Below are 15,591 nucleotides of genomic sequence, written 5' to 3' on the forward strand. Positions count from 1 at the left end.
GGGTGGACTAGCAAATATTCCTTACTTAAACTTACTTAAAACTAAAATGAGTTATAAAATAAAATGTTTGTTCTTTCATAAGGCGCAGGTGTATTTCTAGCTTCTTGGGGCTGTGGTGCATAGGAACGTCCAAGTCCAACAGAACTCTTTTAACTGCCCTGCAAAGTATACAGTATACTCCATACCAATAGCCAGTGACATATTCTGGCTAGGCTTAGTAGGCCTCTTTAGCACTTTACCCAACACAGGGCACCTTTCAGAGATGGAGCACCAGGATACCACACCATATCATGGCACTCAGAAATGACGTGGAGGGGACGGCTTAGGGGTGATCCCTGAGTCAGGTCTAGGGCAGGATCCATCATGAATACGTGACTACACATCCCATAAATACACATTGTAGGCTTGTGAGAAGGGTCTTCTTGGTCTGTCTTGGTCTGTTTGTTGTACCCTGCACGTTCTGATCTCCCTGACTTTTGCCGTGTTAGCCCCTGTTAATAATAATTGTTGGTATGCTATGTCATAATACTTTACATTGTCAAGTTGCTTATATGGGATACTATTATTCTAAGTCTAAACTTCTAAATTGATTTGTTTTCATAAATTTTAATGTGAAAATATTCTTCATTTCTATACTTAAATACACAGATTTTACAGTGGTCATATACTACTTGTTTTGCAAAGTTACATAAAGCACATTCTAAAAGTTAAGTTAGAAAACAAAAGCATACTGTTGACTTAAGTTGAATATCTTCGATTAGTGAATATTGTGCAATCATTTCAGTTATACAAAAATCTTGTCTTTTGTGACTCTAAAAGAGAGAAGCAAAAAAAAAATCCCAACTGGAATAATCTATAATGTTGATTTTCTTTCAATATTTCTGGAGGGAGAGTATGTTATTAACACATAGAACATGACATTTTCAAGCAGCTTTTGATTAATTCTTAGTATAAATATGCATCATTATTAAGTACAAGAAATACCGTATTTGCTCGATTATAAGACGACCCCGATTATAAGACGACCCCCCAAAATCAAAATATTAATTTAGGAAAAAAACAAAAAGCCTGAATATAAGACTACCCTATAGGGAAAAAGTTTTACCAGTAAATATTAATTAATGTAAATTATTTTCATGTTTAATAAAAGCTATGATTGAGAAAAATATATTTTTTAAATTTCCTTTTATTTGCCAACCTGCCCCCCCCAGTTATGCCACTCTGCCCCCAGAAATGCTTTATACCCCCCTATTTGCCACTCTGCCCCATGATATGCCTTATACCCCTGTATGCCACTCTGGCATATAGGGGGTTAAAAGGCATATCATGGGGCTGAGTGGCATATAGGGGGGTATAAAGCATTTCTGGAGGTATATAGGCATATCATGGGGCTGAGTGGCATATAGGGGGTTAAAATGCATTTCTGGAGGTCCAGAAATGCATTTTAACCCCCTATATGCCACTCAGCCCCATGATATGCCTTTTAACCCAGCATGTACTGGCTGCCTTGGCTTGATAGGAGTGTGATTGCTGTTAGCAGTTTGATATATATCAAACTGCTAACAGCAATCACACTCCTATCAAGCCAAGGCAGCCAGTACATGCTGGAACCTGGGGATGATAGCAGTGGGATTACAGCCTCCATATGCCATGCTACAACCCCCACCCCCCTTACACATCCATGCTATCACACACACACTCACACTCATTCACAAACATTTAAATACTCATTCATTCCCTTAATCACACACACTTCACACATACTCAAAAACCCTCCCCCACCCCCTCACCTGAACTGCAGATCTCCCACTCGCAGACTTCTGCAGGGGACCGGCTGTAGCAACTTCTCTGGCCCCGCCCTCAGAGGAGGGAGGGGGGAGATAGAGTTCTGTGAGGACGCTGCAAGCTTCCTGCCCTGCTTCTAACAGAAGAGACGCTGCTCGCGACCGGTAAGCAGCATGGCGCCAGCATTTTTTTGGGGTCTGATTAGAAGACGACCCCGATTATAAGACGAGGGGTATTTTTCAGAGCATTTGCTCTGGAAAAAACCTCGTCTTATAATCGAGCAAATACGGTAGATGAAATACAGTTGATAAAGGGTTACAGTAAAAAAACAGACAAACAAATCCATATGCTGTACTATATTATTTATAAAACCAACTTTAATTGTATTTTTTGTTATATTTATCCACAGTAAATATAGCACATTTTCACAATCATTTTCTAGTTATATATGCTATTCCTACTGACTTGCCGAGCACCACTGAACAATTCCTTTAACATACCCAGGCCTATATCTGGCCATAATGATCCAGAAACCATATTTGCAGTACTCAATGATGAGTATGTTAAGTTATTAAATAGGTCCCTTCAAAGGTTTTGATGCTGTTATACAAACATTTCTGAACTAGTCAATAAGGATAAAAAAAAGAAAGAAATATGTAATTTATGTAAAATATTGTGTGGAAACTTTTATGTTGATTCACATTTATGGAATGCTTGCCAGCTGTAATGGACATAGTTGGTATAATGTATTCTCCATGTTATGGAACCGGACAAATTCCTAATAATAAGACATGAGGGATCAGGCGGGCACTCATAAGTGAGTATAGGCACGATGTTAGTTAATTGCGATAAATGCTTGTGTGGTTTACATGTTCTTCATTCATTTTATACACTAAATATTTCCATGGTTTCTGTCTTTTTTTCGTGGATAGGGTAAACTTGAAATTGAAGGTTTACAGCAGTAAAACATTTTTGTTTTTGTTTTGGGAAAGTTACTAGCTAAGTAAAATGCATTTGATTTCCTCTTGAGTAATGCCAGTTCTTAGAATTAGTTGTTAGAACCACTACCTTGAATAAAATACCTCCTATAGATTGTAGGAAAAGACTTTTTGAGATTCTAAGCTTATTTGAGCAGGGCCCTCCTCACCTGTTGCTTCTGTAAGTCAAATTGTTATGTTATATACTACTTGTTATGTTCTGTCTACCCATTGTACAGTGCTACGGAATAAGATGGCGCTATATAAAACAATAAAAAATATCAAACTAAAATGTGTATTAAAAAAATATGTAATAAAGAATGATTTAAAGAAAAAGTCTGATTTGGTGGGATGGGTAGCACTATTTGGGATGGTGATTTCAAAGTGGTATTTTTAAAAAACTGCATCTTTCATCTTAAAAACATTACCCACATGTCCCTTTCTAACACAAGATGCCACTAAGGCGCTTGTCCTGCCTCGATTATTCTAACTCAGTCTAAGCTGGTCTTGCTCCTCTTCAATCCACCATGAATGCTGCTGCTACTTATCTTCCTCACCTATCGCTTTACTAACATCTCCCCCCTCTGTCCCTCTCTTCACTGGCTGCCTGTGCGCTTCAGGATTCATTTCAAAATCCTTACTCTTACTTTCACAGCTCTTCATAGTGGTTCCCCTACTTACATCTCCTCACTCATTTCTAAATACCCTCCTAACCGGTCTCTCCGCTCATCCACTGATCTCCATCTGTCCTCTCCTCTGGTTTCTAGTTCGCATGCATGCTTACAAGACTTCTCAAGGACTGTCCCTATCCCTTTGGAATGCCTTTTATTGGCCTATCTGTCTTTCCCCCTGCCTTCGGTCCTTCAAAAAATCCCTTAAGACCCACTTTTTTAAGGATGCCTATGAACCTCCGCCTTAACACCCTTCTTCCCATATTCCTCTAGCTCACTTTTCCTAGTCCATTTCCTGCAATGTTGGTCCATCCTTATCAACGGCACTTTTTACCTCTTGTGTAATACACCTTAACTCCACCGTAAATTGTAAGCTCATTTTAGCAGGGCACTCCTCACCTATTGTTCTGTATATTGTTATGTTATATACTAATTGTTATGTCCTGTCTACCCTTTGCAAAATGATGCGGAATCTGATGGCTCTATATAAAATAATAAATAATAATAATTTCCTGCCTCCCTACTTGGATTTTCGAAAAAAGTAGGTTAAATGTATTTTTATATTTTTATTTATTTTAGTATATGATATAGAAGGAGGCAGTTGTGAGCTTGGCCGTGGGGTATGGGCATCGGCTATATAGTTGAGGGGGGGGGATCAAGGGACATTGGGTACCCCTGCTCATAAGAAAATGATAGATGAGTGTTGCCAAACTATTTGTTATTATGTAAAACACTTGGATTATGAAGTTTGTGTTTGCCAAGAGATCTTGGCTTCAGTCAGAACAACACTTATCTTGTGTAGATCTTCACAGAAGTCATATCAGGTTATGCTGCTATCAAAACAGATACATATATAAATACAATATGGAGATTAGTATACAGCATCTCTTATATCGCAACCCCCATTGCCCTAACTTTGGTCATCTACTCCAGGACTGATGTCTCTTCACAAATAACCATCCATCACAATAATGCGGATAGATAGGGTATTTGCCTATTGAAGGTAATTTTCATCCCCTCAGTGGGGAAAATATATCTTCATGTGGATGTTGGTTTGCATCAAGTCATTCATGGCCAATAACCATTAATAGTTAACCTTGTAGGTAATTGTTTATATCTAGCCATTAATTGGCGACATGGCAAATAACAATGAAAGATCAACACGTGCTTTAAAAAAAAAACACTCTAGCCCTTCTTGGGTCTTTTTTTTATAATATTATTAAGTTACACAATGTTACTTGGTTGTAATGGATAGAATTGAATGGATAGCACTGATGTGCAGTTTTTCACATATAATGGGGAGGGCTAACATTGTATTCCTCTTATATTGTAAATCTTTCTGATGAAAGTGGTTAACATTTTCATGGGCCTTAGTAGCCTTAAGGATTTCTAAGGATTTAATGTTCAGAGGGATAATTTATTTAGCTTCAGAAACATCTGGTACAATAATAGGCAAAATTATTGTAGCGATTCCTAGAGGGTATTCGAAAGACATATGGGGAGCACAAGCTGCGTCCATTTCCTGGATGTAGATGATTACAGTGTCTAAGTTATTCTATGTGTAGTTATTTCCAGTTATATGGTCGGTATATCACAGAGAGGAAAATTAGGTATAGCTGTGTCCACCTTGCATAAATAAAGGTGTAACCGTGGAGGGAATGGGTTTGAGTATTGGTTCACACTTCACAGCCATATTCTGTTGATTTACAAAACAAGATTTATAATTACAACACCACATAATGGGGCACTGCATAGACAGATACAGGATTTCGTTATGAAAGGCATTGATTCTCAGGTTCTACATCGAAGCATTCAAACCTCTTTTAAATATAAGAACTTAACAATTGGCATGCAACAATGAAAAATGTTGATCAGCTTGCTTAGTGACAAAAATGCAGGGAACTCTAACAGTTATAAGTCTTTGTTCCAACATCTCACCTAAACATGTAAATGTCTGCCATTAATTGTTATATTGGATTGGCGATATATATATTAATCTCACCAAAAAAGCTCTTTTTTAACCAGCTTATGAAGAAACTTCATAGCACAAAGCATGTATCCTGGTTGTCCAGTATTTATTGCCATAAATCATTTGCTCTTTGAATTCTGTCCTCCTATATTGAGATGTATGAAATGAAATAAAAACCTTTTGAGACTTAAGTAGAGGAAACATATCAGGATACTGATCCAAAAACAATTGTTGTAACTTGGCTGTAATGGATAGAATTGAAGGTGATCATGGCCTTTCATAGTGTTACATGAAATCATATGTCATACAAAACTATTGGAAAACTGGACATTCAGCCTGTTCATTTATTATTCAGTCTACAGAAAACCATGCATTGTAAATTTTTCAAGATGAAGTCTACCATAATGTGCTTCAAGATGCATCTTCTCTATGGGCTAACAAGCGATATAAAAAAAGACCAAACTATTTTTTGTTGCTCATTCTAGCAATCTTTGAATTTCATCTGTTGAATTTTAAGGAACACAGAACCGGGCCTGCCGCCACCTATAGGCAAAGTAGGTGCTGTGACATTCATTAGAAGCGCGCTCACGGCTCGCGGCCACTTGATGGGAGGAAGGCAGGCAGTGCAGGCTGCAGACGCGAGCCATCGGCCGCGGTCATTCAGTAAGCACGGCCCCTATGGGGAGGAGTGGGAGCAAGTCAGCCAGGGGGCGGCAAAATTATGTTTTGCCTAGGGTGGCAAAAATCCTTGCACCAGCCCTGCACAGAACTACAAATACAATCACATCACACATGCCTAGTTGGTTTCTTTTTCCCTCTTGGGATATTTTGGGCAAGAAATTCAGAAATGGTTAGTAACTTGACATATTCTTTATTTTGGCCACATAACATACTTCTGTGTAAGAAAACAAAAGGGCAATGGACTAAAAGTTATTCTACAAAAAAAAAAATAATATATGTTTATTTGTGCCAAGTACAAAGAGGAGATTCTTCCTGTAATATCCATATGAACAGATTTTCTTGATTACCAAGAACAGACTGTGTATAAACAAACTCAACAAAACTGTAACATGAGAAAAAAAAAAAAAAAAGCAAAATGATTTTGCTATTGGTTTGTGGAAACGCATTTGGCAAGATCATAGAAGTTTAAAGATACAGTTTAGATCTATATGTTTGACAGAATATGGTGTGCAAATGCATTAGACAGTTTAAAGATAATGAAAGGATTGTAAAAATGTAATCTGGCACATACACTTATGAATGTATGTGTATGTATATATATGTATCCTGCAATAACAAATTATTTCAGTAATTAAGAATGCATACTACATTGTGTTTTCCTCCATTAATGCACTGGTAATGGAGCCCCCTATTTAAAACTAAATATCCCTATTGTTTCTGGCCTGTTTCCATGCTTTGATATTCACAGCCATCGGAAGAAATTGTTTTAATGATTATGTTTTGTCTTTTGCAGTCGTAAATCAAGAAGGCCAACCTCTCATTGAAGGGAAACTTAAAGAAAAACAGGTCCGATGGAAGTTTATCAAACGATGGAAAACACGTTATTTCACCCTGGCAGGAAATCAGCTTCTCTTTCGCAAAGGAAAATCTGTGAGTGTTCTCGTACAGTACATCGTTTTTATTTATTTTTTTTCATTGTTGTTTATTTTACTCCCCTTAAGGTTTTAATTATTCTTCATTCGCATAATAGTACAGTGCAGTAGCCAGCTGCCAAAAAAATTCTTGTCATGTTTGTTTTTTCAATCTGTGGGGCCAGTATCTTTTCTTTACAAATGTGGATCAAATGGACTATGCTTTAACTGGTCTTAAGGGCGCTGAGATGCCTTGAACAGCACAGTACATGCTGTTCAATCAAAAGGAACCGGAAATGGAACGCAACCAAATGTTCAGCATATATGAAAGAAAACTTCAAAGCCTAAAGAAAAACAAGAACAATCAATATAAAAATGTTTACATTCAAAACTGAGCCCTGGACAAATATCAACAAACATTGAACATAACTGTTAAGGTGTCAATTCAGAAAGTTAGGAAAGAGTTTTTCACTTTTCATGCAAATATTCTATACAATGAGAGGCTTTTCATTCATATTTTGGCCATGTCAAGCTCGAGCACACCAGGCAGATCCTAAGTGGACCAGTGCCCAATAGCCACCTGACATTCAGGCAGCGGATGTCATAATGTATGATGCAGCTGTACATTTCAACAGCTATGTTTTTATAAAAGTGTAGTGTGCGGCTACATGTATTACGCAGGCAGTGACACACATGCGATCTGTAGGCCACTGGCTTTAAAGCAGTGAAGCCCATTTTATTCCCCTTAGTCCTTTTAGCATGTGGACGTATATTCCTGTCATTGGAACAGTTGAATTGTGCTCATACCTTAGTTAGTGTGCAGGTAACTTAGTGGCCCTATGGAACGGTGTCCCGTTTGGTTTTCTTTTTTACTTTACCTCTTTTTTTAACGCCCTCTGTTGGAAAGTAAGAAGTATAATAAACCAGCTAAATTCACACAAGTCAGTTATACTATATGTCATGCCCCATCCAGGCTGTGGAGCTGCATATCTCTGGTTTTCCCTTTTTTCGCTACAATGCGTTCCTGGATTTCCGTATGCTCTGTTCTGTGCTTCTGATTCCTTGTTTCCAGTCTTGCTCTTTGCTTTAGCTCTGTTTCCTTTATAAGGTGTGTCCCACCCGTTTGTTATGTTTGTCTCAGTCTGCAGTCTAAAGGTATGTTCTTCTCTGTTCTGTGTATAGATTCAATGTTCAGCTTTAGTTTTTCAGTAGGCAGGGTTTAGTGCTAGGACCCACGAATATTGGAGTATATTTGGTGTAGTGGTGGGCTAAGCATACTATGGCCATATGATGTGACGGAATCTCCAAATGTTTATCACATAGTCCTAGGCTAGTTCCTGTATTCATGTGTGTCAGTCTCATATGTGCCTTTGCCCTCTATTCCCTGAATCATCTGAGGATCTCGGTTCCTCTTTCCTCTCCCCATGGCCCAGTTAAGAGTTCCTATTCTTGCTTAAAGGAGAAGCGTCTGAGGATCTCGGCTCCTTACTCCATCCCCTGTGTTCCTTGCTTTGTTCCCTGTCCTTTGTTGTGTCCTAAAGCCCCGGTAGAGGGGTGTTCTGTCCTGAATCCCAGGTAGAGGGGTGTCGTGAATCCCTGGTAGAGGGGTGTCCTGTCCTGAATTCTTGGTAGAGGGGTGCCCTGTCCTGTATCCCCGGTAGACGGGTGTCCTGTCCTGAATCCCCGGTAGAGGGGTGTATGTATTGTCTGGTTATGTTTCTTGCTCGGTCTCCCTGTCCCTTGCTTGCTCTGTTCCCCCTTGCTCACTATGTTTCAGCTGTTACTCTGCTTAGCTTCCATACTCCCATCCTGCAGCATCCTGCACATGATTCTAGTGCTATGTCTCATGCCTGCTCCAGGGTGCCTGCAGGATATCACTTTGTTTTGTTCTGGACAACATCCGCTGCTATGTCAGGGCGCTGGTATGTGGCTGCATAACCCTAGGTGCTCAACACCCGGGTGAGTGCAGTCACCCTGCACCAGGCCCTGACTCCTGAACTCCATCTTTGGTTCCTGACACTATATAACATTTTTGTTTGTTTGTTATTAGTGGAAAAACTAATACAAACTTTAGAAAAAAAAAGACCTATGGTGGCCAATTATTAAAATCTTATCTATTTATATATTTATTAGAATGTGAAATGGGCTTGTATGACAAATATGAAAAGCATACCCCTCCTGTCTTTGGGAAAAATAGACGTCAATGGAAGTGTTAAGAGTTAATGGAGACATGTGAAGTGGTGACACCGACCAGGTGTTAAGATATCCATGATTAAAGTTGTAGATTGGGGACACTGGAATGTGTTTGTACGTGTTAATGAAAACTGCATACATCTGTACCTTGAGTTAACCAGCTGACGTGTATGCTTCAGAATCGCGTAAAGCTCTACATGCTGCCCGGACTAAGCACCGGGGACTCAGAAGTACCGGTAAGTTGGGGGGGGGGACAGGAGGATCCAGGTCCCCTGCATTGCTGTGGGGGATCTGGATCTTAGTCTCATAGTCAGACCTAGTTGAGGTCTGATTATAAGACGACCCCGATTATAAGACGAGGGGTATTTTTTCAGAGCATTTGCTCTGGAAAAAACCTTGTCTTATAATTGAGCAAATACGGTAATATCTTTCAGTCTATAATAAATGTGTTTGTAAAAATGTAAAGGTTTGTATAGATCCTCCGGCAATTGATCCAAGTTGATCTGTTGCATAGTTTAGAGGGTGTACACTTTGTCTTTCTTGTTATGATTTTTATGTTGAATATTGTTTGTTTTTTTAGAAGCAACACTAATGTCAAACTTGGTGATATATGAGCTATTTGCCCAGCGTTTTCTCCTCTCTTACAAGTTGGTAAAGACCTTCTGTGGTAATAGCAGTGTATGTGTTTCTTTCCTTTTATATTACAGCAAAAATAAACAGTGATATTTTTCTTGAAATTATTTTTGGTTTGTGGCCATTTGCTGGAATTTTTCACATAGAACTTTGAAGACGTGTGTTGTTTTCCTTAGTATCAGAGTAGGGTATGTATGCGTGTATGCTTACATATAGCGTTAGATTTCAAAGTAAATTGGAATGATACTGAATTTGAGAAATTCACAATTTCTCAAAAAAACATTTACTCTTAGTGTTATTGTTCGATAGTAACACATGGTCACATAATGTAAGAAACTTTCATTTGATTTACTTTGTTAAGCATAGATCCACATCCAGATGGTCATTGTTGAACTTTACAGTAGAAAGCTACAATGTAGCATTAGTTATATAAGTTATATAACTGTTTTTCGAACAGGCTTGGGGGTCACACAAAATGCATGGATTTTGGCCCATAAGCTGCAGGCTGGACAGCAGTACTTTCCATTATATTGGAATTAATTATTTTTATTATTATCAATTTTGTTCCTTTGACTTTTTGTTTATCGATGATACAAAATTCATAAATCCTGTTAATATGATTAAATAAATCAGAGCTTTTGCGCTTGACATTGATGAAGCATTGTTAACATAAGAATACAATTAATTTCTGGACTGCTGTCTCATTACTCAAATTCCTACCTTTATTATCGCAGTACAGTCCATGTGACTAGCAAGACCCAGTTAACCAGTGGAAACTCCGAGGGGGATCTGTATGATATAATCAGCCCCCTTTTACATCGCATGAGGTATTTCTGCATACTTTTAAGTCGGCATGTGCTTGATTGTATCAAAATGTATAACCCCCAGGAGTTGTATGACTGCTAGCTTGGAAAAATCTCCATTGAGAGGAAACATGCCAAGTAATGTAAACTTACAAGAGTCATCCAGATTTTTCCCTAGAAATCCCCTACCCCATACTGAAGTATTTATACATTTATTTACAAGAATGTGCTTATTATTAATCAAGTCAACATGAACATAAGCATTTACTTAACACAGGTGAGGTCATTTTACTACCCTCATAAAAGGTCAAGAACATATAAGATGATCGTGTTGATGGCCTAACAGATTTACGCAAAATCTGGTAGTTTTATAATATGAAGTTGCACAGTGTGAAGCAATGCAGTCTTTTCTGTATATATATATATATATATATATACATACATACACTATATGGACAAAAGTATTGGGACACCTGACCATTACACTAACAGGGACTTTGATGACATCACATTCTAAATACATAGACATTAATATATGAGGTCAGGCACTGATGTTGGACAAAAAAAGCCTGGCTCACAATCTCCATTCCAGTTTATCCCAAAGGTGTAGGATGGGGTTGCGGTCAGGGCTTTGTGCGGGCCAGTTCTTCCAAACCAAACTCGTCCAACCATGTATTTATGGACCTCATTTCATGCACTTGGGCATAGTCATGATGGAAGCATAGCATTTTTCAAAATGTCTTGGCATGCCCCCTTCAGCTTACCAAGACATTTTGGACAATTCAATACTACTGTAAATATAGAGTACTAGCAAAAATATTATTGAGGAAGTCATCATAAAGTAATCCTAGAAAAATAAAAAATGCCAAGTCATTACAATATTGAATTGTGTGTTTTAGAGTAAAGGAAAGTGTTTGAGATTTCCAATAAATAAAACAATTGTACAAAGACATAAATATATTTCAACATGAAACATTTGAGGCCTCTTACGTGTCCCTATAGAAATAATCACTCAAATTACAGCCAAACACATACTGGGCTGTAATATGAGATGCGTGATAGAATAACCCAAACAACAGAACATAGTGTGACAGGCATTGCTTGATACATGGACCCCAAAGAAATCTCCTAACTGCTCAGGAAATGAGTATTAGTTCCAAATCACTGGAAACAGCAGTGACAAAATGAGCAGCTAACCATTTTACTCCAAATTGTCTTTGTCTCTATTGTGAAATCAGAGGTTGTTGCCAGACCGAAGTGTTTTTTTCACTTTAAAATTGTGCTGTGCATCCTCAAAGTCCATCAGCTCGAATGTCAAGTTGCAACCAAGAGACCTGAACCTAAAGAAACAATGTATGGCCTTCTGGGCTCCAAATCTTAAGGATTTAATGATGTTGAGCTCTGACTGGTGTTACCCTTTTTTTAATACTAGCAAACCACTTACTGGCACCTAGTAATCATGTAATTGCTAAATTAAGGGGTTTTGCAAACTTGAGCATTTTATTATTTTTTGGCAACCCAGAAGAGTTGTAATTTCCCATGTTAGATTTCTTAGATTTCTGCTTATTCTCATATTCTAATGTATTTACTTAATGAAACGGACACTTGGGATTAGATAGATAGGATGAGAGAGTGGTTTTGTTTTCATGAGTATAGCAAACACAAACAAGGCTCAGAATAACTGAATGTGACACATTCCTGGATGAATCGCAGAGATGTTGGATTTATTAAAAAAGGTGGAAATTAGTTGATGGCCACTAGTCTGTCCGCAGAAGGGAATCTTTCATCTACCACAACATTTTTTTATGAAGCCAAAATTCCACATTTATGTAGCGAAATTAAGAGCAGATGTGCTTTATGGTGAAATCGCTTTCAAACCGCTGCCTCTGGAATGCAAGGGGTCTTGAGAGATGTAAAGCTCGAGGGTGTTTGTTTTCTGTGGTTCTGTTTTGTTCCTAATGTATGTTTGCAGATTCTTGCACACCTCAATGTACTATGTAGAACTTAACTGTGTAGGGACAAAACAATGACGTGGACAAATGCTGCAATGTTTGCATTGTAATATGTATGGGGAACTCGTTTACCAATATCAATAAACATTATATAGGATTAATTCCACTGCATATGAAGTTTAGTTACTTCAAAAAATCCTTTGTTTTCATTTGTCATAGCTAAGATGGCAGTTGACATTTTGACTATAACTAATCTAATTTTGGGCATTTTTTATTCCTTTGCTATTCCTTTGGTTATAAAAATCTTTCAACCAAGCTTGCTGCAGTTTTCGAAGTCTATGTTGTTGGGAACCAAAAAACTTCCCAATGAAGACTAGGATGAAAGAATAAAATGGTGTCCCGTCTGTGTGTCCAGGATTTTATTGTGTTGTACCTATCCTCTGGAAATCCTTATCCGATCCTGTCACACTCTCTCCTACTTTTTAAACCTTTGCTAAAACCCAACCTGAAAATCACATGATCTATCCATTTAATACCACGTGACCTGCAATCATCTGTTTCCCTCACCTTCACAATCCTGGCATAAGTATACCTTCACTTTGCGACTTCCTAATAGACTATAAGCTTATATAGGTACATCTTGAAATATAATTTGTAGCTGATTTTAAAGATATGCAGTTTTACGTAATAAAACAGAATTAAATAGCATGTTATGGGTTTTTTTTACTCTTCATTTACACATATCATATCTGGAAAACACATCTCTCTTAAATATATGATACATAGTATTGTTCTTGACTTTCTTCCAGAAAGATGATCCTGATGATTGCCCTATCGAGCTGAGCAAAGTTCAGAGTGTGAAGGTTGTGGCCAAGAAACGGAGGGATCGCACCCTGCCCCGTGCTTTTGAGATCTTCACAGAAAATAAGACATACATCTTCAAGGCCAAGGACGAAAAGAACGCAGAGGAATGGCTACAATGTATCAATGTTGCTGTTGCACAAGCTAAAGAAAGAGAGAGTCGAGAGGCTACCACATATTTGTAGTGTTCTGTTATTTGACTGTTTGTGACATGTTGCTAAAATGATCCTATGCTTCTAGAGGAAGACACAAAAACAACATAGAAGTCATTGGACCAAAAACAGTTTAATGATGTTTAGGAGAGGTACTGCCTGAAATGAGAGAAACGTAACACTGCGTTATGTAGCTCACATTTAATTTTATAAATTAGTAAATTGTCACTAAAGGAATTGCATTCCTTGTGGGGGGTTGTTACGGCCAGCTGTTGGCTGTCAAGAAAGTTAGACAGATGCTCTATTGCCAAAGACTGCACAAGATCATATTACAGAATTAGTTATGTTCGTGTTAATTGGTTGAAGCCTGTTTAATGAACTATAATGTACCGCTACTCTCCTGCACTCTCTCATTTTTTGTGAATTTTACTTAAAGTGTGTCACTTATTTTTAAGATCAAAATAGAATTCATTGCCAGGATATTATTCAACGTTAAAAGCAGAAGCACATTCATAGTTGAAACAGGAGATAAGATTAGGGAAATGCAGGCCTATATTAAAATCTTAGTTAACCAATAGGTTTGGCTACCCTTTCCAGATGTTTAGTACAAGCAGAGAAAATAGATCTATGGGTCTATGAGTAGTCTTAGGCAGCAAGTCCAGGGGAGCAGTAGGCCCCTGCCACAAAACTGGGGGCAGAACTCCCTCTTGGCATGACATAGTGAGCCTTTTTCAAAGGAGATCTCTGATTTCCCCAACTAGCCTATTTAAATGGGCCATAAAATGCTTACAAGGCACGGTGTGCATTTAAGTCACAGGTCGCCAGAATATGGCATCATATCGTGACAGCAAGCGTAGAAGAGGCAGCTGGGGGCACTCCCCTGGGTCAGCTCTCTTGTACTGTCCTAGGTAAATATGCCTCTACGTGGACCTCTAAGTGTTTTGTGTTATGTTTCTCACTTTGGGCACAAATAGTGTTTAGACCAACATGGAATTTGTGGTTTAACCTTTCAGCAGCAATGTAAAGGTAGTGCACCAAAAACAGCTAAATACAAATACGAATGAATATGAGATATATCATCTGAGATTTGTTACAGAACTCTGTAGAAAAATTTAACTTTTTGTTTCAGATGATTTTTTAGATGTTCACTGTGGTATTGTAATTGTAATTGTATTTTACCAAATTAACATACATGTGTTGGATGTGCACTTACAAAGTTGATTGTAACAAAGAGCATCTTGAATGTAAATGTCATAGCAATAAATAAAAAAGCCCTATAACTAAGCATATGTGTTTAGAGTTTGGCAGTTGTAATTGTAAATCTGTTCAATAGCTTACATTTTTTATATCTTTCTATTTTTGTCCAGTAATATTTTACTAATTCTTTGTTTGGAATACAAGCAATACAGGTGGACAGAATTAAAAAACAAAATCAGGTTTCCCATGAACTAAAATAGCCATTGGCCTTTCCATTAGAAGGCACCCAGTATCGGTTAGGTTCACAAAAACATCATTGTTATTCTGAGTGGAATAAGCCAAATGACTAATGATTTAAATCCTAAGAGGCACTTAGTTATTATTTCTGAAAACTTAATGCACAATACAACAATGTGTCAGAAAAGGAAAAATGGTGCTGGGTTTTATAGCTAGAGGCATTAGTAGTAGGAAAGAGTGGTTCTGCCACTTTACAGATCCCAGGTTAACCTCACCGAGGGTGTTGTGTACAGTTCTGGAGACCATAACTATAGAAGGTTAGTGACATACTGGAGAGAGTTCAGAAGTGGGCTACTAAAATGGTTTGCAGGATAACAATTATCAGGAAAGATTAAAGGATCTTAATTTGTAAAGCTTAGAGGAGAGAAGAGAGATAAGAGATGTGAGAGGACCATTTAACCCATTCAGTCCCCTATGGACGTGCCTGTACATCCTAGAAAGGCATTCAATAAAGCCCTTTAGGATATACAGGTACATCCTGACTTTCTTGCAGCGACGGGTATATCTCC

General features: G+C 38.0%; 1 protein-coding gene across 3 annotated transcripts in view; it reads left to right on the plus strand.

Annotated features, from left to right (window-relative positions):
- The window catches only part of VEPH1 (ventricular zone expressed PH domain containing 1), a 138,080-nt gene extending 124,080 nt beyond the window's left edge, over positions 1-14,000 (plus strand). For all 3 annotated transcript variants that reach the window (XM_053461392.1, XM_053461391.1, XM_053461393.1), the window contains 2 exons: positions 6,877-7,013; positions 13,385-14,000. In XM_053461392.1, coding sequence (XP_053317367.1) covers positions 6,877-7,013; positions 13,385-13,621 — 374 coding nt within the window. In that variant the 3' untranslated portion in view covers positions 13,622-14,000. The remainder of the gene's footprint in view (positions 1-6,876; positions 7,014-13,384) is intronic.
- Positions 14,001-15,591: the final 1,591 nt, after the last annotated feature.

This window comes from Spea bombifrons, chromosome 3, assembly GCF_027358695.1.
Source record: "Spea bombifrons isolate aSpeBom1 chromosome 3, aSpeBom1.2.pri, whole genome shotgun sequence".
In the NCBI taxonomy this organism is placed as follows: Eukaryota; Metazoa; Chordata; class Amphibia; order Anura; family Pelobatidae; genus Spea; species Spea bombifrons.